Below are 26,211 nucleotides of genomic sequence, written 5' to 3' on the forward strand. Positions count from 1 at the left end.
TAAACTGTGCTAATCCCATCTTTACCCTCAGCATCAACTGAGAAAAAATATGCACTTTATGGAGGTAACACTGCCATCTTGTGGGCTCCCAGGCTATTACAGCTACAGACCATTTTCACAACACAGGCAAAATTGTTCTTTAACCCCATACATTTGCTCCTATCTGTTTCACAACCTATTATTTGAGGTTCTGCCCATATCCTTCTGTCTCCTATGCCCATTCTATCTCTGAAAATACAGTTCATGATAATAAAGTGCTAGTGTGAAACTCATCTTTGTTAAAATTATTTTAATTTTTCAACCAGGACAACTCAAATACAAGCCATTCTTGATTATTTATAAAAGGGAGTTTTAATGGTTAATATTTGGGGGTGTTCTAAGCCTGCATCAATTTTATATTAAAGGAAAAAAAGATTATTTAGCTCAATAATGGATTTCTACAAATAAGAAGAATATGGTGGTGGTGAATTATATATACAACCAACAGAAACATTTAAGATTAGAAACTTATATGTAACTTAGAATAACAGTTGAGAAGCATGGAAGACACAGAAACAAAGTATTTTATGACAGTAACTTTTAACAAGTTAAAGAAGTTTTTTGTTTGTTTTTATTTTGGTAGTTTACATGAAATTCTGACTGAAAACAAAGCATAGACTAAGTGACTTCTTGGAACATTATGAATATTTTAAGTATTAGTCTATGAAGGACTATGGAATGGACAGTTACTTTCAACATCTTCTAAGTTCACACACTGAACAAACATCAAAAGACAGGGAGCGTTTATCTTCAGGTCTCAGTAAGCTTTTGATACCTACCCTGGACTTTGAGTTACCAATTCCCATTTCTATATCCTTCTGCAGTCTTCTCCTTCTGCATTTGGAAAAGTTAATGATCCGCATGATGAAATAAACAAATGACTTTGGACTAGGAACTAGACTGAAGGGTGGAGGTAATGTTTTTCCATCATCAAAGTAAGATAACCAAAGTTTCGAGCGAGCAAACTTCCATTCTACATCACTGTCATCCTGTGTCACAAAAATAGAAAAAATATGACAACTGATTTTAAAAATAAAGATTCTAGTAATTTATCCAGTAGGGCCTTACAAGGAACCTACATTATGCTTTGAAATAGAAAAAGTGGTATATGTACATTTATCTGCATATAATCTCTATTGGGCTATATAATATTCCAAGCATTGCTCTCATGATATTTTTTTTTAATTTTTCTATTCCATATTCCTCTGTCTGTACCCGTTGAAATTTAGCCAGAATTTCCTGTTTCCCATCCAAAATAAATAAATAAATAAATAAAACAAAGAAAAAAGCACAAGAAAAATTCAGGGTCAAGGAGGGATGAAAAGATTAATCCCCCCCCCCCAATTCTGCATATTCAACAATATTTCCCCACTTTCCTTCCTCATTCACACCCATCCAAGCCAGACTGTAGATATATCATACTATACTCCAAGAGCAAGGGAGAAAAATGGCAGTATTCAAATGAATTCACTTTGGAGTTTATGTGTCTTCAAAGGTCACATAAGGCCCCAGAGGCCTATTTCTGTCTTACAGCGCCTTTCATTCTCAGTGCTGCCCCCTGGTGGTAGGCATAACCATTCTAACCGGTAGACAGATGGAGAGAAAAAATGAAGAGCTGGTCCATGGGTGGAAGAAGTTGGCTCAGTCATTTCATCCTGCCCAGTCTACCATTACCACACTGAAGCAGGTGTTCAGAGCACCACAGTTTTCATCTCTGGAGAATCTAACTTCTTTGAGAACACTAACTTACATATTTCTGAAACACAGAGACTCAGTGGACTTAACAAACAGCAAAGTACTAAAAAGATAAGGTACACTAAACTGGAGGAGATAAGAAAACATACACAGTGATGAAGAAAGGTACCAAATCAAGCTCAATCCAAAGCAAGCATAGATTTCTAGAATACTAAGGAGTCTGACTGGACCAAGAGCATCATTAACGTTTGACAGACGTCTAGTAAGTCCTCTACCAGGATCTTTCAGATGGTTCTGAGAGAAGGCAGCATAATGGTAAATTCACGGGAACTCCGCTGTGCTCCTAGAAGACACTGGAAGGTGCATTACCACCTATCCAGACGGAAACCACAGAGAAGGGTCCCGCTTGGTGTTAAGCCTCTTTGTAGACAAGGGCAGGATGTCCACCACAGGACACAAAAGCAGACGCGGTGTGCTAGTAGAATGAAATGGTGAGGACAGACACTGTGGGTAGACAGCAGGCTTACCTCAATCTCTTGATATGAGCTATTAATCATAGCAATGAGCATGTTGAGCAAAACAACGACCATAGTTACATTATATATTCCATACAGAACATATCCTATATTCTCTATGAATTTGTGATCATACTTGAGCACAACAGAAGTGACTTCAGACAATCCAAATATTGACCAAAACAAAGTCTTGAAACTTTCTTCTACACTGTTGGAAGAATAAGGTACACAGTAAATAAATGAACAGTTTTCAGTGTGAAAAAGTCAAAAGTAAAAACAAGTTATGGTCTGAATATTGCACAGATATAAAATGCTATTGCAAAATATCATCATAATACCCCAAGTATAATTATTTTGGGCTTCCCTGGTGGCTCAGTGGTAAAGAATCCACCTGCTAATGCAGAAGACATGAGTTTGATCCCTGGGTCAGGAAGATCCTCTGGAGGCAGAAATGGCAACCCACTCTGGCATTCTTGCCTGGAAAATTCCATAGACAGAGGAACTTGGTGGGCTACATTCCATGGGGTCACAAAGATTCAAACATGACTTAGTGACTGAACAATAACACAATTAGTTTATTATGATACTTAATAGAAATTTTTCTCTCAACTTTTTAGAAACTGATTAAATGATGCTGATGCCTAGTTTTTCCAGGAGTTATCATCAAGAGAAAGTTTTCTGAGCTTGGCAGGTGAAAACTGAAGTAATGCCCTGATACCCATTCCTTTCTCCTAAAAGGATGGAAGTTTGGGGTTTGATTTTGCAGGTGGTTTAGAATTTCAAATCAGGTTTTCTGGAACAGAACAAAATAGGGATTAAAATTATATATCCACTTCAAAAAAATTATGTACAAACTTATTCCTTGCAGTATGGCAGTAGGGAAGAATGAAAACTACCAAAATATCCATCAACAGGAAAGTGGATAAATAATTCTGGTATATCTACAAATAGCTATGCAGCCACTGGGGGAAAAAACAGATCTAGCTTCATGTGTTTATATAAAATGATATCCAAGATATATTATTAGTGAAAAAATGAGATGCAGCAAGTCTGAAATAGTTTACCATTTAAATAAAAAGAGGGGTATACAAATACTTATATTCTTATTTATGTAAAAAATACCTCTGAAAGCATTCAAAAGAAACCACTGCCTCTGGACCTGAAGTGAAAGTGTTAGTTGCTCAGTCGAGTCCGATTCTTTGCAACCCCACGGACTGTAGCCCACCAGGCTCCTCTGTCCATGGATTTCCCCAGGCAAGAATATTGGAGTGGGTTGCCACTTCCTTTTCCAGTGGATCTTCCTGACCCAGGGATCAAACCTGGGTCTCCTGCTTTGCAGGTAGATTCTTTACCATCTGAGCCACCAATGACCCCTCTGGACCTAAGAACTAAGAAACTGGGATCCAAGGCTGAGGAAGGGAACAGGCTGTAGATACTGCTCTACATAGATTTTTCACCACAGGAATGTATCATCTACCTAAAAACTATACTTCAGTAGAAGTGAAGAGACGGCAACAAAATTAAGGGTTCTGATTCTTTTCTCTTAATTTATATAATCTACTTCCTGATTCTTCCAACACAGCAATTAGCAAGTAAGCCCTCACAGACTAATTTACATGCTTGGATCCCTTAAATGAACCTTGCCTGAATTTGGCTGGTTTTGTCATATACCCAAGCAGTAATCACTGATCTGTGAACTACAAGAATCATCCTTAAACAATTATACATGTAGAATTCCATTAAAAAGTTCAAAAGTAAGTCCCCCTTTTTTTTCAAAGAAATATGTATGGAAGTGGTACTTTTAAAATTTGTTAAGAGTCTAAACAACAATTTTATAGTTTTTCGGGTTTTAATGCTAGCTTATTGATTCATTCATTCAACAGACATTGATGGAGCACCTGGTATGTTTTAATAATTGTATTAGACCCTGGGGGCAGAGGGTTGAGTAGAAAGGTTCCTATTCCTGTAGAGCTACTCTCGATTATGAAACACTTGATGGTGAAAACTAAGAAAACCTATAGTCTCTTTATCCCTGCCATGAACTTAACAGCATCACAAAATGCCCCCACCCATCCTCTTGGTCCTTTGCAAACCTTCTCGCCTCTGATGCTGGGAATATAGATTCCCAAGAATGCATACATGTGCGGAGATGAGGAGAGTGAAAAGGGAGAAGGGGAGAGTGAACAGGGAGAGGACACAGGCAGCTCCTGGCTCCTACTGCGGGCAAGAGCCTTTGTATAAATTATCTTCCATGTCCTCCCAACGGCCTGATTCAAACCTTACTGTGCTCATTTTAAAAACAAGGAAACTAACACTGAGAAATGTGAAGATAATTAATCAAAAGACCACAGCTAGAAAACAGCAGACGTTGCATGCGCATCCAGGTCTGCCTGATTTCCAGCCCGTGTTCTTTCCACTCTACCGTGCGGCCAGGTCCACGGAGCAGCGACGCCAGTGCCGTGTATAGAACGAGTCTTCCCACAGGCCCAAGGGGCGCCACTTGGGCGGGACTTCTCTGGTCCTTTCCCCTCTGGGTTCAATCGGAACTTGTTTTTCACTACATAAAGTGAGTTTCAGTTCTCTTTCACCCCTATTATCGGCTCTATGATAACTACTTGGAAAAATTAATTCCAAAACAATTTAGATGCCTGGAAGGGCTTGATACTCTCTTTTAGTTTACAGGGAACTCACTGAAGGTCTAGTTCGGTTCCAGCTGTGGCACTCCAGGGGACGGAGGGCACAAAGGCAGGCAGGGGAGATTTCTGGTCTCCTCACCTGGAAGGACCACGGTACAGACAGACGGCCTGCCTTCCTGACCACTGCACAGCAACAGGCGAGACAGGGTCTGGCAACGTGGACGTCTCCATGCTGAGGGAACTTACAGGGACAAAACCTAAGAGAAGTGAGTGCAGGATGACTTCATGGAAACGGTGAGCCTGCAGTGCAGACGCCAGTAGGACCAAAGGGAGGAGGCGGTGCTGCGGTACAGCGGGCTGCACAGCATCAGCTGTGATTTCTTCTTCCTCCTCAACTCCCTGTGCTGATTAATGATACATGAAAATACAAGCCACACTCCCTTTTTTTTGAAATAACAGGAATGGGTACAAAATGATGAAACTAAATTTAATGTCATAAATAATGTAAGAAATATCCAGTATTAAACATTTGCTACCCAATTCTCTTAAAATAGAGAGTTTCATCTAGGATTTTACCAAATTTTGATCCATTCTGTGATCAAACATTCTCTAAACTCAAAGAAATGTAATCTCACACAAGTACTGTTTCTGGTTTTGTTTTGTTTTGTTCTCTCCATCCCTTTACTTTTTTTTTTCTTTTTGAGGTAGAGCTGATGTACAATATTACATAAGTTTCAGGTGTACAACACAGTGATTCATAATTTTTAAAGGATATGTTCCATTTATAGTTATGATGGAATATTGGCTATGTTCTCTGTGTTGGTCAGTACATCCTTCAGCCTATCTTACTCCCAGTAGTTAGGACTTCCTACTCCCGCACCCCTAAACTGCCCCCTAACCGGTACCCACCAGTTTGTGTTCTATCTCTCAGTGACCTTTCTGTTGTTGTTGTTATATTCACTAGTCTGCTCTATTTTTTAGATTCCACATATAAGTGATACCATGCAGTTTGTCTTTCTCTGTCTGACTTATTTTACTTAGTGACTCCAAGTCCACCCATATTGTTGCAAATGACAAAATTCCATTCTTTTTTATGCCTGAGTAGTATTTTATTTTATACACACACACACACACACACACACACACACCCCACTTCTCTATCCATTCATCTGTGGATGGAGACTTAGGTTGCTTCTGTATCTTGGAAATTGTAAATAATGATTCTATAAATGGGGCACATGTATCTTTCTGAATTAGTGTTTTTGTTTTTTTCAGCTATATACCCAGGAGTGGCACTGCTGAGTCATACGGCAATTCCACTTTTTTCAAGAAACCTCTATTGTTTGCCACAGTGGCTGCACCAATTTACATTCCCACCAACAGCGCACGAGGGTTCCCTTTATTCCATATATTGGCCAGCATTTGCTATTTGAGGCACTAACTGTTTTTAATCGATTTTTCCTGCTCTTAAAAGCATCTTTATTACAATTATTGAAAACAATTTTTTTTTTACTTCATCTAAACTTGTTAGCATTTCTGTTAATCATATTTTTTTAGTAAAATGTTTTACTTACGTGGTAAAAGCAGCATTGACTTTAGCCCCAAGGTAGTAAGAATACAATATGAACATGCCAATCATAAAGGCAAGAAACACCATAATAAAGAGGACCATGAACTTGAATATGTCCTTCACAGTCCTTCCCAGAGAGATCTGCAAGGGGCCGAAGCTCTCATTCGCCGGGAGGATATAGGCGATTCGAGAAAAGCTGAGCACAACAGCTATGGCATAGAGGCCTTCAGATATGATCTGAGGGTCAGAAGGGAGCCATTTATCTCTAGCTACAAGAAGAGAGAGAGAGATTAAAAATGGAACTTTCTATTCACGGCTAACTACATAACATACCTTAAATAGGATCTGACTTGTAGGTAGGTGGTTATTATCTCAGTTGAAACTACTCCACATTTAATTAACTGTCCAGACACTATTTTTCATATTAAACTAGAAACACATGAATTCTACATTCATGTGGTTTCTTTTAATGGAGGAAACACTATTAGAAAGATACAAAACAGACTTCACATTGAGAAGAAATAGAATCAAGTACAAAAGATGAAAAAAAGAGCTGAAAATGCTTCATTAAGTTCAGACTGTGTCCATGACGACAAAACAGCTGATCTGATTGGTTTGCCCCCTCAGTTACCAGGTTTATCGCCCAGCCATTTCATCATGCCACAGGCTCAGTTGGCACACATGTTCTTTTCCATATTTCATGGGGAAACTAGTTCATCTAACAGCTTATGCAAGTAAAATGTGATATCACAAAAAGTGAGAAGGTCACTGAATCACAATAGTGCTTGTCAGCATGATGTCTGAGCAACATAGCTGGTCCCTGGAAAGTATAAAACGCTACTGAAGTGCAAAAGTCTTAGAGACAGATTCTAAATGAGGACCCCCAACACGCCTTTCAAGGTCACTCCAGTAAGTTCACAGCAGACAACTGGATACTCATTTCTCTGGAAGATCACCTAAACATTGTGTGGTTAATTCTGTGCAAACTGGGTCACTCCCAGAAGGTACACTGCACACATTTCAACAAAAATGAACATTTATTGGATGTTTAATACGTAGCAGACACTATGCTTTCAATGATCTTATGGATTTAAGGTAGTCACTCTCTTCTTAAAGATACAGAAATCAAGGCTTAGGTTAAAAACTTGATCAAAATCATAATAAGGAGTGAAGCCTAATTCACAAATTCCCCTTCACAGTCATAAACACACACAAGTAAATTTAAATAAAGAGGTACTGAAATAGTCATGATATCTGTTACACACAAATACAATCCAAGCTAATTCCTTAATTATAAATAGTATTCATTTATTCATTTGATCTGGCCTCACTGGTATATAAAAACCTTTGCCTGGTGACAATAAGAGATAATGTGCTTACATTTCACAGTCTGTAAAACATTAATATCTTCATTTTATTTATTTATGTATTTAAAAACTTTTCATTTTATACTGGAGTATAAAAATCAACAGTGTTGTGATAGTTCCAGGAGGACAGCAAAGGGATGCGGTCATACATCTACAGGCATCCACTCTCCCCCAAACTCCCCTCCCCGCTAGGCTGCCACGTAACATTGAACAGAGTGCCCTGTGCTATACACTGTGTCCTTGTCGGTCATGCATACACCTTCATCTTAGAGCAGGCACCCAGTCTTCTTCAACAATGTTAACATGCTGCTGGTATGCATCACGATGTACTTATACAGTCATTCCTCACAGTCAGAATGCATTTAAACTCTGCGCCTAACTTTCCTTATCTGTAAAATGAGGTTTATATGCTAACTGCTAAAGTCTTTTCCAGGTTTAAGATTTTGCAGCTATATTAAAATTAGCTCATCGCAGCTCCCCAGTTAGGCCTTAAGGGAAGGGAGGCTAACATGATTTCACATCGGTGTGCAGTGGGCAGGGATGGCATCAGTGTCTGTGCAGACTGAAGGTCCCTGGGTATCTCCCTGCTCTCCTGACCTAGAGAAGACTGGCAGGAACTCCACCCCATGGTGTCTTGAGAAGCACAATATCCTCCCCAGAATTTCTGCCGGTTCTGCGAAGCTTACATGCTCATCATCACTTTAGCTCCTATTTCCTGCCTCTGCTGAATTTTTGCTCACTTCTGTTACAGCAGTTTTTAGCACTTTTTATTATTTTATCTCCTCTAACCCAAGTTCTCAGGGACTCATCTTTCACATTAAGCAGTTTATCAAGCTATTTTCTCCCCCTAATTATGACAATTCCATGTCCTAAGAATATTTTAGAGTAACTATGTTCTTTGGCTTAAAGGTGATTTCCTTCCACCTTGAAATACCTCCTTTTTCTAGATGTGAAAACTGAGGCACAGAGAAGTAAATTAATTTGAACAAGGTCACACAGCAAGGGAGGGTCAGTGTCTTGACATGAATCCAGTTTTATACAGCTCTAAAGTTCATGCTGTCTCCACTCTCTCTATACTTTCAACATGCATTTCATATTAAACATACCCTTCAGGGGCATTTCCGTCCAAAATGTGGTTCCAATATCTTCTCCTGAGACATAAGAGGACTCTGGGCCTGATAACTTACCGTAAGTGAAATACTGTATCTCTGGTGGTAGTGTAACTTCACTGAGGTCACTCTCTTGAACATAACTGTCCACATACTGTTGTGCCTTCGTTGCCTGAAGGAAAGCCAGGAATCTGGCCGTGAAAGCAGCGATGAAGATGGAGAGCATGCCAAAGTCTAGAACATTCCACAACTGCAAAATGTACTCCCTGGGTCCTTCTAGCCAGAGCTCCTTGCACTCAGACCACATCATTCCTGTCACAAGACACACATGTTACAGACAAGAGTTTATACCTTGGATTGAGAAGCTAAGAGTCCCTACCTATAACATGCCCCGTGTGTAAAGCATGCCACTAGGTACCATAAAGCACTGACTTGACTACAGCCCATAGAAGTGCTGGGCAGAGTTACATGAAAGAAGCTTTGACTAAAGGAATGATTCACTCCACCAAGTTAGATTTTGGTGAAATATAGTTCTAAATGTGGCACCAGAAATGGTGCTACTCTTATGGGGGTAGGGAAGAAGGGAGGGAGGGAAATAAGGAAGGCTCTTCAAATCAAATGATTTTGCCCCATGAAACACATGGAGGAAAGGAGAAAATTCATCTTTATAAAATGACAATGATTAATCACCAAATAATGGTGATTACTGGAGAAATAAGCCCTTAATTGAGAAACCTACTATACACTTTTAACAAGAACAGTTTTCCAATCATCCGGGAACACTTCCCTCATTCCCCTACCCTCTCGTCTCATCTCAGCTTCATGCTGAATGCTGAAAAGGTGAGGAATTCTTGGAAAATTAAGCAGGAGACCCTAGGGCATTATGAAGAAACTGAAAGCAGAAAATGTTCTGGGGGAAGAAGACAAAATATATCAATTTAACAACTGTTTCCAGATGGCACCAGTGGTAAAGAACCTGCCTATCAATGCAGGAGGTGTAAGAGATGAGGGTTTGATCCGTGGGTCGGGAAGATCCCCTGGAGAAAGGTATGGCAACCCATTCCAGTATTCTTGCCTGGAGAATCCCATGGACAGAGGAGCCCATCAGTCCATAGGGTAGCAGAGAGTCAGATATGACTACCACACAGGCATGCCTGACTACATAAGGGGAAAGTACTGTAGAATTTTTAAAAGAAATGTAGTGGCTCAAAATAAAATTCATAAAACAATCACTTGATCCAGGTGAAGACCACAGAAGTTAATTAGAGGAGAAGCAATCCATTAATTCAGGAATTGAGATGATACCAAGAAACATGCTGGGTGAAATAATACACAAAATTGACTTTGGATTTGTGATCAATCAATAATATGGTTTCAATCTCCATTTTTTTTTATCATATTGCTTAAAATGTTTACTTTAACATAGCTGCTGTTCAAAACGGGCTATTGTGGGACTTCTCTGGCGGTATAGTGGTTAAGATTCTGTTCTTCCAATGCTGGGGGCACGGCTTCAATCTCTGGTCGGGAAAGTAAGATCCCACATGCCTCACAGCCCAGCCAACAAAAAGCAAAGAAAAAAATCCCCAAATGGGCTATTGTGAGGTGAAGTAACAAACATTCCTAAAATGGAAACTCTCCTTAAAAAAACCTCTGAAACGAAAGCAATAAATGTTCTTTAATCATCAGTTAATGGCCACTAGGTTATTGCAGAACTATTTCAATTAAATGCTTGATCATCACAGTGGGTCACATTTTTAGGGTTGCATTTTATTCAATAATTGAATTTCGATTTCTGAAACATGATATTAATATTAATGCATTTATAATTAAGCTCATGTTACTCATAAAATTTGTATTTAGTGGTAAGGGATATCCGTCAGCATCATCAAGCTGCCAAATTATTCCATTACTTTCTATTCTGTTTATCTTACAATGGTGATGTTATCACCATATAACATAACATAGAATTTTAAATAGAAAATGGCAATCATGATATAGATGCTATATTTGGTAGAAATTAGAATACTCAAAATAAAAGGCTTACCAAGAACCCAGACCATAATGAGCATTTCAGTCCAAGTGAACTGTGTGGTTTTCACCCTGAAAATCTGTTTGGGATAGTCGATAACAGTGATGTTTGGCAATGTGGTGATTCCTTCAAATCTGTCTGAGGCATTGAAAACAAGCAGGCCCAGGAAGATGATGAAAGAAGCAGCGTGTGCTACAAACTTCATAAAAGGACTTCGCAGAACTTTCCCCAGCTGTAATGAGGCAACAAAACAAAACAATCCAAAACCTTTAACTTCAGAAAATCTGGCTTCCACTTATGAAAACTACTATATACATAGGATAAAAAAAAAAAAGTGAAGTGAGAACACTCAAAATTCTGCTTTTGTTCTGAAGAGCTACACATGGTGAAAATTACTCCTTTTAGGGGATGTTTCCTTTAAGAATAATTTAAGAAGTCTTCAAACTTCATTGTTTCTAAATATCCAATTTGTCTTAGGATGTACTTCATTCACAGATGCATTTCTGGAAATTACAAGGCATATACTTGTTATTCTTATTTTTATGTGAAAGACTATGCAGTGTCAAGGTTTTTAGAATCCAGGGAAAGAAACTGCGAATTTGTAATGTGTATTTTTTTTTATAACTGAAATGTTATGATGAGTTTGTAGACTCATTCATTTATAATTGAAATGTTATGATGTGTTTGTAGCACATTACAAACCCTTTGAAGATGAAAAAATATTTACTACCATGGAAGTAACTTTCACTTCTAACTATTCCTAAATCAATTTGTACTCTGTACAATATAAAAAGGCAAAAAATATTATAACCAACATAAATATTTTATCTGTTACTATCCAAAAAAATAGAGAGATACCCAGTAATTAAAACCTCTAAGTAGGTTAACTTAATATTAAAAGTCATCCCTGGTTTTGGAAAATTATATAACCAGTGAAAAAGCATTTTTAAAGCTCAGTTTATAATGATTTTAAGGTAACTGTTTTAAAATCCCCTGTGATATAATGTCCTTAAGAGCTCTGTGTTTTGGTGGAAGTGAAAAACAATTCCCCTGTTCCAAGGGTTTCTGCAGTCTAAGAATTAGGTACATTTGGTAGATTCATCAAATAAGTTCTCTATTCTCAGACCCTACTTTCCAACTCAGTGTGTGACCTTAAAAAGCACCAAGGTTCACATTTAAAAGGCTGTAACTTCAAACAAATGTTTTTGTATATCCAGAACCTTAATTTGATGTTAACAAATAACCAAAGAATGTCAAGCATTTCTGGGGTTGGACATGAATGCACACAGACAAATGTCACATTTTCCATATTAGACATAGAAAAATAAACCGCACATTTACATATCACTGTGCTGTTCCACAGCTGCAGAGAGGGCATGTCCGGGTAGTTTATCCATAGCACAAAGTGATTTGCAGGGAGCTGCCAAGTCTCTTTTCTTCTAAAGGCTGATCTTTGAAAATGTTAAGTAACATGGAAAAAAAAAAAAGCAGTCTGCCTATCTTAAAAATGGGATACATGTGGAGAATTCTTACTATACCATCTTTTCACCACAGGATAAGTGGTGTATGGCAGGTATAAATGCGGGCTCCAGGAACAACTCAATTCCCTCCTTTCCTTTCTCTGTTGGGCAGAGTCCACACATCCTCAGCTGCGCTAAGAGAAAAAAGAATGGACTTCAAGATACCTACTTCAAACCCAATACGTTTTAACTGAGTGAGTGGCCCCAAGAGACACATACATATAAACCCAACCTTTCCAATTCATTTCCCCCAGAAAGGGGAAGTTATTTGAGTGGGATACAATTTTTGCTTTAAATGCACACTCTCTCCTTATCTGTAAGTTTTTATTTAGTCTTTCGTATTATCAGAATCATGATTCAAAACAAAGGAACTTAGTTGAATGATCAAAACTGCTCAAAATGACAACCTTTCTGCCTTAAACTACATGGGCAGATCAACAATGAAGTGAGATGGATGAATATTCTCACATATATGGGCCTGAAGCAGGACTCTGTGGGGGAAGACAGATGACGGATTTCCAGGGTCACTCTTGAGTGGCCTTGATTCATTTGGCCTGAAACTGCCTCCATTTAAACAAAACCAGATTTGGGAATATAAAAACAGGATTAAAGGATCTCAGAACTGCTGCCTCTCCCTGGCAGTGCCCTTCATTAACCGAACACAGATTCTGTTAGCGTGACTCCTATTCCTGTCCGCATCTTATTTAAGGGATCTCTTAGGCACAATTAAATGGACTGTATACTGGCCAAGTTGAGAGGGGGATAAAGGTCGTGAACAAAAATGATTCAAACAAAACTAAGAAGATAAAGAATCTATAAAAATCCAAAAGCCCCCAGACCCCAATTCTACATTTTTTTGAATCTCCTAGAGGAACAAAGGGCTTGGGGAACCTGGTATGCACTCTCTTTAAGACTTTGGATGATACCACTGTTCACAACCATGTTTCACACACTCAGTCTCAGATCTTTTTCACAGGTTCAACCAAGCTGCCTTTTCAGTTTTCAAGTTAAATGTCTCTTGGAACCACCGCAGTAGGGCTGTTCCTCTTCCGTAGGCCAGCCTGGTGGACTATTTATTAAGCCAGAAAATAGGACACGATTGCTCCTTCACAGAAGCAGCTTTTCCTCCTCCCTATCATTGTGGCCAGAGATTTTTATCTTAAAAGCCTAAGTATTATATGCCTGTGAATAGGACCTATCCCACCAGGACCAAATCCTTTTTCATCCCTTATTAGAACTAATCCAGTCATTAAAAAGCAGAATTGATGCTCTTGAGTCAATTAACATTCAGCTGTAAAACTGATAAGAGCCTTAAGCAGGAAGCTTTTTCCTTTTTCATCCTCAAAGGACATGGTACACCAACCACAGAGGAAACAGGGGTGGAAAAGCCGGTACCCTGCTGCAAGGTGCGATCCAGTAGCCGATGGCAAGAAACGGAAGGCCCAAGGCCACGACCAGCACCACCAGACACTTGATAGCTACCGTCTGTTCCCGCAGGCCTGAGAGGTTCTCGTACCAGATTGTCAAGAGCTGCTGCTGGCAGTTGGGGTGAGCCACGAACTGTTGGTCGGGACAGAGAGAGAAGGAGAGAGAGAGGTAGGTTACCACGTCATTGTCAACAGTCCAGCTACTCTAAAGCAGGTGTATCCTAGAGATATTAATGCATATCTTTCCAGAATATAGGCATTGGAAGGTTCTGGCAATATTCTTTACCTTCCCTCTATTTTTCAAAGTTGCTTCAGAACTATTACATGAACTAAAGTGGAAACACAAATGATGTTGTTCTTCATCAGAATTCTTTCTGATCGAAACTCTCCATATTCACAGACTTCTCTCTGGAATATGGGTGACATATGCTTTTCTTTGTGGAAACATGTCCCATCTTGCTGTCTGCCAGCTTACTTGTATTCAGTTCAAAATGGAAAAGAAAATTGTTATTTGGTTTATTGGACCCTATGGCTAAACAGTGGAAACAGTGTCAGGCTTTACTTTTTTGGGCTCCAAAATTACTGCAGATGGTGACTGCAGCCATGAAATTAAAAGACGCTTACTCCTTGGAAGGAAAGTTATGACCAACCTAGATAGCATATTCAAAAGCAGAGACATTACTTTGCCAACAAAGGTCTGTCTAGTCAAGGCTATGGTTTTTCCAGTGGTCATGTATAGATGTGAGAGTTGGACTGCAAAGAAAGCTGAGCGCCGAAGAATTGATGCTTTTGAACTGTGGTGTTGGAGAAGACTCTTGAGAGTCCCCTGGACTACAAGGAGATCCAACCAGTCCATTCTGAAGGAGATCAGTCCTGGGTGTTCTTTGGAAGGACTGATGCTAAAGCTGAAACTCCAGTACTTTGGCCACCTCATGTGAAGAGTTAACTCATTGGAAAAGACTCTGATGCTGGGAGGGATTGGGGGCAGGAGAAGGGGACGACAGAGGATGAGATGGCTGGATGGCATCACTGACTCGATGGACGTGAGTCTGAGTGAACTCTGGGAGTTGGTGATGGACAGGGAGGCCTGGCGTGTTGTGATTCATGGGGTAGCAAAGAGTCAGACACAACTGAGCGACTGAACTGAACTGAACTGAACTGATGGCTCAACGAGAAATGTGTTTTTGTTTTGTGTGTGCACACGTGCATGCTCAGTCCTGTCTGACTCTTGGCGACCCCATGAATCGTAGCCTGCCAGGCTTCTCTGTCCATGAGATTATTCAGGCAAGAATACTGAAGTGGGTTGCCATTTCCTCCTCCAGGGGGTCTTCCCACCCAGAGATGAAACTTTTGTCTCCTGCATCTCCTGCATTGGCAGGCAGGTCCTTTACCACTGTGCCACCTGGGAAGCTGGATTTATTGTTCCATGAGCAACTCCTAAACTGCTACAACTATGAAAAATGTATACACGATGTGTCCTATGTGTATGTATGTTCTACCATAGCAAATATGCAAAAGATCTGCAAAAACTCAATGAATTTCCAAATATTATGCTTAATCCACATTTGCTATGCTTCCAGGAACTGGCATCAAATACCACTTCTTCCTATTTTAGTAATCTGTACTCTTTCTGTGGCTTCCTCTATCAGAGGTCAAAAAAACCCATACAAACATTTATCTCCATCAGTTCTTTTATAACTACAGCTTTAATCAGGAAAAAAAAAAAAGCAAATTAAACCTCGCTATTTTATTTTTTTGTTTTATTATTTTATTTTTGCCATCTGATTTCACTGTCATCTGTCTGAATCTATTTAGAAGGAGTGGGATTTCATTAAGGCCTTGTCTTTATTCAGGGAGCAGAATGTATCTGTAAAAAGGTCCCTATGTCAAAAGGTGCCCATTTGTTGGATATGCCTTTCTTTGAAAGGCCGGGTGTACTTTGCCCAAGCTTGGGAATTATTCAGGGTCACTCACAATTCAACTATGAGTGTTGATATATTTTTAAAAAAGAGTGCTTAGCAACACAAAAATCAATGAATCACTATCTTCTATATAAATGCAATAAACAACAGAGAACCTGTTAGGAAGTACTCGTGAAATGTGAAATGTTTTTGCAAATTCTGACATGCAAAAGAAGCAGCTGTGGTTCCTCCTAGGCAGAGCATTCAACTCTAATCAAGTTCCAGGAAATTATCTGAATGCTTTTTAGTAACTCTAGGCAATTCTTCTAGTTACTTGGATATTTAACAATAGCATACCTACAAGGAAATAAACAGGTCTTCACTCAGTGGTGTATAGTTTCCAATCAGCTGTTCTAATTTTAAAACAAGAAGAGAAAAAAAATATAAAACCTCTTTCTCCCAGTGTGCACCCGCCCTCTGGGAGATCCACTGACTTTGCTATGACAGCTGCCAACTCTGTGCAGAGGTGGTGAGGATGAATTTACAAATATCAGGTTTGACATTCGTAACTGAATTTTTTCCCCAATAACAGAAACTAGTAGGATTGGGGAGATTGAAACTACTAAGAATAAGGTGCAATTTTTCTTTATTGCTTGTTGAGTTCAATGCAAAGGGGAGCATTTTATCTTGTAAGTTTCTTTCAATTCAGTTATAGAAATCCCAGATCCAGAGGCTCACAGGTTATTGCCAGCTTCTAAGCATATATTAGATCTTCTTCCCAAATTCAAGATTCAAGAACTCTTTCAAAGTTCTAATTTTTGAAAACAGTATTTCAAGACCAATGCAGCCATTATTTAAACTCATGATGAAATATAATCAAAGTTGAAGGCTTCCTCGGGGTCTGTGTAACAATTTCCTAGGATTCTTGCTGAAAATTTCTCCAAATTTCCACTTCTGCCCTGTACTCTACTGGACCCTTATGTTCCTGCTTCACCCCTCCTTCTGTGTTAAAAATCCTCATCTCCTCCACGGTTCTTAAATGCCTGTCTCATTCATTAATTCATTTTATTCTTTACAACGTCATAAACCCTTCATAGGTGCCAGGCAGGTGTTCAGTATTTGGTTCAAGAAGATGAAAAGGGAGCATCAGTTGTTTCAGTAAGTCATAAATGGTCCCTGCTCTAGGGTACACAGTAAGCTCTACATAAATGTGAAAAAGTTATTAGAACAGAGACTTGGAGTCCATGTACTTGCCAAGATAAACAATCAGCATTTAAAACAGTCTTAATTTTGAATGTTGGTCCAAATGTCTTGGGGTCTGGATGATCCCAAGAGGGATAGATGTAAATAAAAGGCAGTCCCATGACTCCAGCCAGGCAGCTTAGGAATAGGATGGTGCATTCAGAGAAATCTACAGGTGGAGAATACAATGTCATCAAACCAGATTAACACTTGTGAAGTCAACATGCACTTTTTTTTCTTTTTTTAATAGTTTAAAGTTTCTGTAAAACAGAAAATCCACGTGAAGTTAAAAGACACTTGGGCATGTGTTCGTATGAAATTGATGGACACACTTCCCTTTTGTGAGTGTCCAGCTTTTCTTTCTTAGGTCTCAAACTCCTGAGTACAGAAATATTAATGTTGTAGCATGGCTCCCTCTTCTTCCTCTCCATCCTTGAGCTAATCTTTACATTTAAATCTATAAATGCTTTATGGCATTAATTATACTGTACAAGGTTTACAAAGCTCTAAAGACTTGGTGGAAATCAATCCTTTACACATGGCCTTATGTAAAGATCAATCTTTGACCTGGTGTAACTTGTACAATACAATGCAAACACTTAATATATGTTAAATACTAGTGAAAATCATGCTGTTTGTACTGCATTTATTATACTTTAAAATTCAGCTTAAAATTAAGCTTTAAAATTCAGCTTAATTCAGGTGTATCTCATAGTACTAACTCTACCTTTTTATTTCTTTTTAAAAACTTTTATTGGAGTATAGTTGACTTAAAATGCTGCATACATTTCAGGTGTACAGCAAAGTTAATCAGTTATACATATACCCATTTTTTCTTTTAGAGTCTTTTAAAAAATAATTTTATTTAGTTATTTATTTATTTTTTGGCTGTGCTGGGTCTTTGTTGCCAGGAGGGATTTTCACTAGTTGTGGTGAGTAGGGTTACTCTTTAGTTGCAAAGCATGGGTTTCTCATTGCATGTGGCTTCTCTTGTTGTGGAGCACAGGCTCCAGGACTTCAGGCCCATTAGTTGTGGCTCCTGGGCTCCAGAACACAGGCCCATTAGCTGTGGCACACAGACTTAGTTGCTCTGCATCATGTGGGATCTTCCAGACCAGGAATCGAACCCATGTCTCCTGCATTGGCAAGCAGATTCTTTACCACTGAGCCACCAGGGAAGCCCTTTCTTAGGTTCATTTCCCATATAGGCCATTACAGAGTACTGAGTAGAGTTCCCTGTGCAGCAGTTTCTTATTAGTTATTAATATCTATTTAATATATAGTAGTGTGTATATGTCAGTCCCAATCTCCCAATTTATCCCTTCCCCCTCTTATCCCTGGTAACCATAATCTTGTTTTCTACACCCATGACTGAGATCATAATACAGCACCATATGGCATCTGTTGTTTGCTTTTAATCCACGGAAAGAAAACACAGTTTCCTCTGATGATTTAAAATCCTAATACAAGCACACAAGGAACAGTTTTTAAAAGAAAATAAAACCAATATAATAGTAGTAAGTGAGGGCAAAGAAGCTAATCCCCTTAGGAGATGAGTTTTGCTGTTTTCAATGACTTCAAAATAGGGCAGTAACCTTTATCTCTTAAAACTGTTTTACTTCCTAAAACATCTCTTTGTGCTGCCACACCAGTCATAGCAAGCTGAATAAAATTTGTATGCAGTTTCCTAACTTCAGTGGACCAATAAATTGAAACCATTACAGAAATAATACCCTTATTTGAGGTTTTCCGATTTAAAGGGAAAATGCTTGACATACAAGAAAAATCTCAGTCTTTCAGTGGAATAAAACTCCTGGAGCATAGAGAACAAACTTTATTCCCTGCCAAATAACTGATAGATTATAAACTGAGCCACCAATAGGGGCAGCTGATAAATTTCAACTTAAATAAAATCCACATTACACTGTCTTCTTTATCAAATTAGCTTTTCCAAGAACTATATTTAAGGGAATACTGGAATACTGTTGTACAGGAACATGGTAGGAACACTCTGTTTTTGTTTTTATTGCTGGAGCCACAGTTTATAATATTTAAAAGCAAATATTCTTGTGAACAGAAACTAGGTCATTCAGCTTTTTGAAGTTCTTTGAATTGTGAAGAACTCTGCTGTATAGTAGAGATTGGCACAACATTGTAAATCAACCATGCTTCAAAAATATAAAAATTTTAAAAATACTGAAAACTTATACTGTACATGTTTTCTGTATTTCAAACCTACTAAATACAAAATGCTGCTATCAGGAGACCCACTGTTACCTCTCCGTGCCTGGGCACACACCTGGCAGAGGTCTTACATGCAGAACCCATTCCCGCTCTGGCCAACACATTCAGCCCAAAGTCTCTGCAGTGGATTTACCACTCTTTCATTGCATTGCTCAATTTCTGGACCTTCTTTGCACATTTTCTGCAAATACAGTGGATAATTTTAGGTGTCTATATTGCTGCATATCTCTTTTCTACATGATCTTTCCATAGTTAAACCTAATCTCACTGTTGGAGGAAATAGAGGAAAGAGGAAGAACTCAGGAAAGTTCTCCTCTTTCTCAAGAGGTTGATTGTCCAGATTCAATGGTCCATCAAGTTCTGGTATCCTTTATCTTTGTCACAGTCTTCCTTAAAATAGACAAGGCTCACTTGAGGTAGGTGTTATTTTTATGGGCGGGTATGGATTGATATTAATCCACAAGTCAGAGGACAGAGGTACAGTCATAATTAGAGCTTGGGACTTTTGGGGGGCAAATAGTCCATTACTCTAATTGGAAAACAACGAATGCTTTTGCCTAAAAGTTACTTTTCTTGTACTTCTTTTCTTTTCTTTTTTTTTCACCCTCCACTCTGTTCCATTCTCTTTTGTAGAATAATGTGTGTAACTGCAAACAGTAACAACATTTACTATCTTTTAGTTGTATGAGTTACCTTAGAGACTCAGAAGTAACTCAGAGATGAATAATCTTCAACATCCATTCCCTCACAGAGAATGTCTTATTGTTTGTCCCCCACCAGTACTATATGATTGTTCATTTCACTAAAAGTGCTGAGAATTGTAATTTTTTATAATTTTTAATTTTTTAATAATTTGAGTGAGGGCAGATGGTATTTATATGATAATATGCATAAGCTGAAACTCCAGTACTTTGGCCACCTCATGCAAAGAGTTGACTCATTGGAAAAGACTCTGATGCTGGGAGGGATTGGAGGCAGGAGAAGGGGACGACAGAGGATGAGATGGCTGGATGGCATCACTGACTCAATGGACGTGAGTTTGAGTGATCTCCGGGAGTTGATGATGGACAGGGAGGCCTGGAGTGCTGCAATTCATGGGATCGCAAAGAGTCAGACACGACTGAGCAACTGAACTGAACTGAACTGAACTGATGCATCTCATATTACTAGAGGGTTTGAAATTTTTAAATACATTTGCTAGCCATTTGAATTTTCTTTTCTGTGAATTACCTACCTATAGAAGCTTTTTGCTTATTCTTCTATAGACCTTTGGAAATTTTCCCTATAAATTTGTTTGTGCACTTTGGTTATTAAGAGCATCATTCCTGGGATTTCCCTGGTGGTCCACTGGTTAGGAATCTGCCTGCCAATGCAGAGGACATAAATTCAGTCCCTGGTCTGGGAAGATTCCCCCATGCCTCAGAGCAACTAAGCCCACATGCCACAACTACTGAACCATGCATTCCAGAGCTGATGCTCTGCAAAAAGGGAGCCCTGAGCACCGCAACTAGAGAGCAGCCCCTGCTTGTGGCAACTAGAGAAAGCCTACATGCAGCAATGAAGACCCAGTGTGGCCAAAAATAAATAAACAATTTTTTTAAAGGGAAAGGAATGACCTGTTTAAAAACAAACAAAAAAAAAAAGAATATCAATCCTCTGTCTCTCTAAGTTATAGTATAGAAAAAATTTTTCCTAGTTTGCCCTTTACCTTTTTTATGATCTTTTTGATGTATAGAGGTTTTAAGTTACATATGGTTAAATAACTTATATTTTTGTTTTCTATTTTTTCTACTGCTTTTATACTGAAAAAATCTTTTCTCACATAAACATTAAACTCATGTTCAGACTTCAATTCAGATCTTTTGTGTTTTCATTTTCTTGATTAACTGTCATTGAGTCTCTAAGGCCTGGGGTGAACTCATAGTGATTCCTGCTGCTGCTAAGTCGCTTCAGTCGTGTCCGACTCTGTGCGACCCCATAGACGACAGCCCACCAGGTTCCCCTGTCCTTGGGATTGTCCTAGGGAAGACCTAAGCCCTGGGAACTCTGAGCTTAGAAAGAACTCAATAGACCCAGAATCACAATTGGAAGCAGATATTGGAAAGATGGTAGAAGAGACATCTTGAGTTTCTTAGGGGATCTAAATAATTTAGCATTATATAAAACTGGTTTCCTTGGTGGAATTATGGACTGATTTGAATAAATATGCTTATTAAATTCCAAGGGGAAAAATTTCACAACAAAGTATTTTGAAATCCCAATGCCATGCATGTAGCTATGCTCAATTTCAGTGCCATAGTCTGTGGGGTTCATGAATATTACAACCCAAGAGGTTATTTTACTAGGGGACTAGAAAGGAGACGATGGGAAAAGGAAGTAGCAGAAATGGGTGGAAGTATTTTTGCTCCTTGCTAGATGGAGATGGGTGAGTGTTGAGTGAAGAGTGAAGGAATCTTCGGAGAGAAAGAAAGAGGATCTGTGGCTTTGGGGGGCATTCCAGAATAAAGTTCTTATATGCATTTATTGGGTGAAGATTCCAAATAAAAGATTTTAACTAATACTCATTTTATAGCATAAAATAGACAAAACCAGAAGTATGTGCAAAGTCCTAAATCTCCTTTCAGTTCCAGATACATTTTGCTGTTGTTTTCTGGTGGTTAACTGACAGGAAATTTATCATTAACTGACACCTCATACATTGTAACCCTACACATCAATTCATTTAAAATTAACATGCAAGAAGACATTCACTCTGGAAGACAGTTTGGTTAACAGAAGCACAACTGTAGATGAGCTGTCTCTGCTAATATGACACTTTGAAAGCAATGACAAAGAACCAGTGACAACTGAAATCAATTCTCTCCTCTCAGGAGCTAAAGGCAAGAGATGCCTGTTGTAAGGTCTGTGAATAAATGTCTAGTTTTCTAAAAACAGTTTAATATCAATCTTATTCAAAGCTATCTTTTTCTTCCAGTACAGCAAAATGTCAACTAGCATGCTTGCTCTGAGAGGGGCCAGTGGAGCCAATTCAATTACCTTGTTACTGACAACTTCTTGAAAAGTTATTTTACACCAACATTTAATGAGAATCTTCACATTTCACTTCTTATTAAGTAGAGGGGAGATCTGTCATTAATTGCCAACTATAATTTTGTGAACACCACAATGTGGAAGTTCTCTACATTGTGGTAGAACTGTGTGTACACACACACACACACACACACACACACACACACACAGATTCCCCCATGCTCACCTGCTGCTAGGGTGCAAACACTGCCCTAGGTTCCCCTCGTCAGAGACATGTGTGCATACCTCTGATTTGGAAGGAGCCTTTTACAACAGGCAGGACTCAGGAAGTCCTTTCTGTTGGTAGGAAGCTGACCCTCTGCAGCAGAAGCAGAATTGTTCTGTTTGGGTCATAGAAACCTCCTTACTAGGTCAGTTCTGGGCCTGGCTCTGGGCAAGGTTTCTGCAAGCACAGCTTAGATAATCTTGCTCTTCCACTTCTCAAAGATTCTGTGAGCCTGCTAATATTTCTCACTCAATTCTTTTCTGTTTAAATTGGCTATAACCTACCACTAAGGACCAAACCAGCACAATAAACATGAAATGTCTTTGATGACTAAGAACTGAACTTAAGCATCATCATTATTATTTATTTATTTTGACTGTGACAGGTTTTAGTTGTGGATCTAGTTCCACAACCAGGGATTGAACTTGGGTCCCCTGAATTGGGAGCACAAAGTTTTAGCCACTGCACCATCAGGGAAGTCTCAAGAGTCATCATTCTGAGAATGAATTTTCAAATGCAGAAATGTGATTAGCTAATAATTACCACAATTGATGCTTTTGAACTGTGGTGTTGGAGAAGACTCTTGAGAGTCCCTTGGACTGCAAGGAGATCCAACCAGTCCATTCTGAAGGAGATCAGCCCTGGGATTTCTTTGAAAGGAATGATGCTAAAGCTGAAACTCCAGTACTTTGGCCACCTCATGCAAGGAGTTGACTCATTGGAAAAGACTCTGATGCTGGGAGGGATTGGGGTCAGGAGGAGAAGGGGACAACAGAGGATGAGATGGCTGGATGGCATCACTGACTCAATGGACGTGAGTCTGAGTGAACTCCGGGAGTTGGTGATGGACAGGGAGGTCTGGCGTGCTGTGATGGGGTCGCAAAGAGTCGGACACAACTGAGCAACTGAACTGAACTGAATAATTACTGAGCAATCACTGGGTATTAACACTATGTCTGTGCTAAGTACTTTACTTGCATTAGCTCACGTAATCCTTAAAATAACAGAAATAGTAGTTGTCTCCACTACCAATAAGCAGAACAAGGTTTAGATTGATCAATAGGTTTGTCCTGTCACACAGAGAAGACAAGTCAGGACTTGAACTCTTGCAAGTTAGCTCCAGGGTCTGCCCTCTTAAACACCACACCACACTGCAGAAACAAGAGAAGATTCCACTATACACAGATTGACCAGTTCATGAAACCTGATCTGCTCCTGACAATAGCTTACTTTCTCATGATTTAAAGTATAAAAATTCAAGTTATGTAAAATATGCATAAATGATTAGATTCTGAATAGCTGAGATTTTTATTATGAGTGGAACAACATAACTATAATTGATATGAATTATTTATAGCCCCACACAAGTAGCAAATACATACATGTAACAGTTCTATCTGCAATACCCAGAGTAAAAAAGTAAGCATAATTTTTATTTTTTTGGCAACTGCATAAAATTCCATAGCTGTATGATCTTAGACATGTCATTTAAGTCCGGTGAACCTCAGTACCCTTATAGAATAGAAGTCTCATCATCAAACACCTATTTTATAGATGAGATGGATAATTACAAAGGCTTGTAACAAGGTTAACACTAGAACATATGCAACAGTGCCTTACAAAAATGTATACAAGTAACAGATTTTATTATCATCAACCACATTGCTATGAGCAGTTTACAAAGTTCTTTTGCATATCTTAATCCACTGAAATCCCACCAAAACCCTGATATAGGTAAGTGGTGTTATTCTCCTTTTATATGAGGAGAATGAAATGTAAAGAAGTTTAATGATTTATCCAAGATCCGACAATGGATAAAAAGTGGAAAAGATTGGAGCTGGGTACTTGACTCACAACTTCACCATGATACCATTTAATCTATTTCATAAAGGAAAAATATCTTTTTGTCAATAACATCTATTTTTATTATTTAAAAACCTCTCCTAGGATTATGGCATAGTTGATATTACATGTTTATTTCAATATGGAGCTGGATGAAAGTAGGCCCCTCACCTTTTTGACTTCATACTTAATGGCAAGTTTGACCCGACTCAGTGAAGCTTTATGCCTGTGCATCTCCAGAGGATCTGCCGATTCCAGGTCTCCATTCAGAATGGCTTCTACCTCTTCTGAGTCTCTGCAAAGATCCAGCACACCCACCACGAAGTCTTTGCATTGCATGGAGAGCTTCCTATAGTCATTCTAAGAACAAGATGGTTAGAGTTTAATGCAGAGAATGTGCTTTAGTTCAGTGGAAAGTGTTCAAGGGTTTTGTAAATTAGAAAAAGTCTACCTAACTCTGGGCAGGAAGTTTTAGCCCCCCGGTAAATGCAAGGTTTGTTGAGTTAGATACCAGCTGGATTTGCTTCCACCTCCCTCCTTAGCCAGGACCTAATACATATAAGACAGTTCTGAAAATGGTGTGCAAGTAAGTGACTGGTTTTCATTAAGAAATAGTGGTTAAATGCTTAATGCTGAAAGGCCAAAGTATCAAAGAGAGTTGTGTCTCTCTTGTACAGATAAACAGTAGTTTTCTTAAAGCCAAAACAAAGCCATTTCTATGATGAAAATTCCTTAAGTGGCGATCTGACATAGAAAACTGACTATACATGAAAATAACCTGTCTGGTTTACTATCCATTGCCTTATTGGAGACAGCGCTTTTCAAACTGTAGTCCTCAGACCAGCAGCCTCAGTAGCACCTGGACATGTGTTGCTGCTGCTGCTAAGTCACTTCAGTCGTGTCCGACTCTGTGTGACCCCATAGACGGCAGCCCACCAGGCTCCCCCGTCCCTGGGATTCTCCAGGCAAGAACACTGGAGTGGGTTGCCATTTCCTTTAGAAACATAAATTCTCAGACCCCACCCAAGACATCCTGATTAGAAACTGATGATGAGGGGCAACAGTGTGTTAACACACTCTCCCAGTGTTTCTGACATACATTTGTGATTGAGGATGACGGTTTACAGTGAAAGCAAAGAGGAGGGTAGGTGCCAACACAGAGGGTATTTTTTTCTTGTTGTCTGAAGGGCACATTATCATGTCCTGTAGAACTAGAAGGAGAGAAATGTCTGATTATATATAATTGAATTCTCAAGGGTTGCAGAATATCAATACCTGAGAGAAAATTTTTCAGGCCACTGGAACTAACACCTTGCTAAAAATAATCTGTGAATCTTTAATTTCATTAGCATATTTATATAGTGCCATGGACTGGTAGAAGGCATTTGTCAGAATTCCTTGCTACCTTCTGAATGGAGCTCTATTTCCAGCCCATTGGTTCCAATCCAGGTGTTAATGACCATCTCTCAGGAAAATGTCTAACTTCTGCAAGCCCCAGCTCCACTTCTACAACTTTCACTAAAATCAGGAAAATGAATCAGATGATAATCTAGTTTGGTACACTTGAGGAAAACATAATTCCTCATTTCAACATGTCCTGAGATACTGTACATGTCTAAAAACTGGGTAATATTTAGGACGGCAGAATTTCTAGGTTTCCAAATATCATACTTTAAGTATTTAAATCATCTTCATACAACACGAAAAATTTCCATTTTTCCCCTTAAATAATTAACTTGATTTGATGTGCAAAAATCACCACACCAACTAAAATAAACAA

The 26,211-nt window shown here is 38.9% G+C and overlaps 1 protein-coding gene across 5 annotated transcripts in view; it reads right to left on the reverse strand.

Annotated features, from left to right (window-relative positions):
* The window catches only part of TRPC3 (transient receptor potential cation channel subfamily C member 3), a 52,443-nt gene that overhangs the window by 19,529 nt on the left and 6,703 nt on the right, over nucleotides 1–26,211 (reverse strand). For 3 of the 5 annotated variants that reach the window (XM_045163156.1, XM_045163155.1, XM_045163159.1), the window contains exons 2-8: nucleotides 24,603–24,791; nucleotides 13,876–14,040; nucleotides 10,976–11,192; nucleotides 9,010–9,243; nucleotides 6,460–6,724; nucleotides 2,262–2,457; nucleotides 819–1,028 (exon numbers count right to left, since the gene is read on the reverse strand). In XM_045163156.1, coding sequence (XP_045019091.1) covers nucleotides 819–1,028; nucleotides 2,262–2,457; nucleotides 6,460–6,724; nucleotides 9,010–9,243; nucleotides 10,976–11,192; nucleotides 13,876–14,040; nucleotides 24,603–24,791 — 1,476 coding nt within the window. The remainder of the gene's footprint in view (nucleotides 1–818; nucleotides 1,029–2,261; nucleotides 2,458–6,459; nucleotides 6,725–9,009; nucleotides 9,244–10,975; nucleotides 11,193–13,875; nucleotides 14,041–24,602; nucleotides 24,792–26,211) is intronic. The other 2 variants (XM_045163157.1, XM_045163158.1) reach the window with 2 other exon arrangements.

The sequence above is a fragment of the Bubalus bubalis genome, chromosome 17 (assembly GCF_019923935.1).
Source record: "Bubalus bubalis isolate 160015118507 breed Murrah chromosome 17, NDDB_SH_1, whole genome shotgun sequence".
NCBI classification, from domain to species: Eukaryota; Metazoa; Chordata; class Mammalia; order Artiodactyla; family Bovidae; genus Bubalus; species Bubalus bubalis.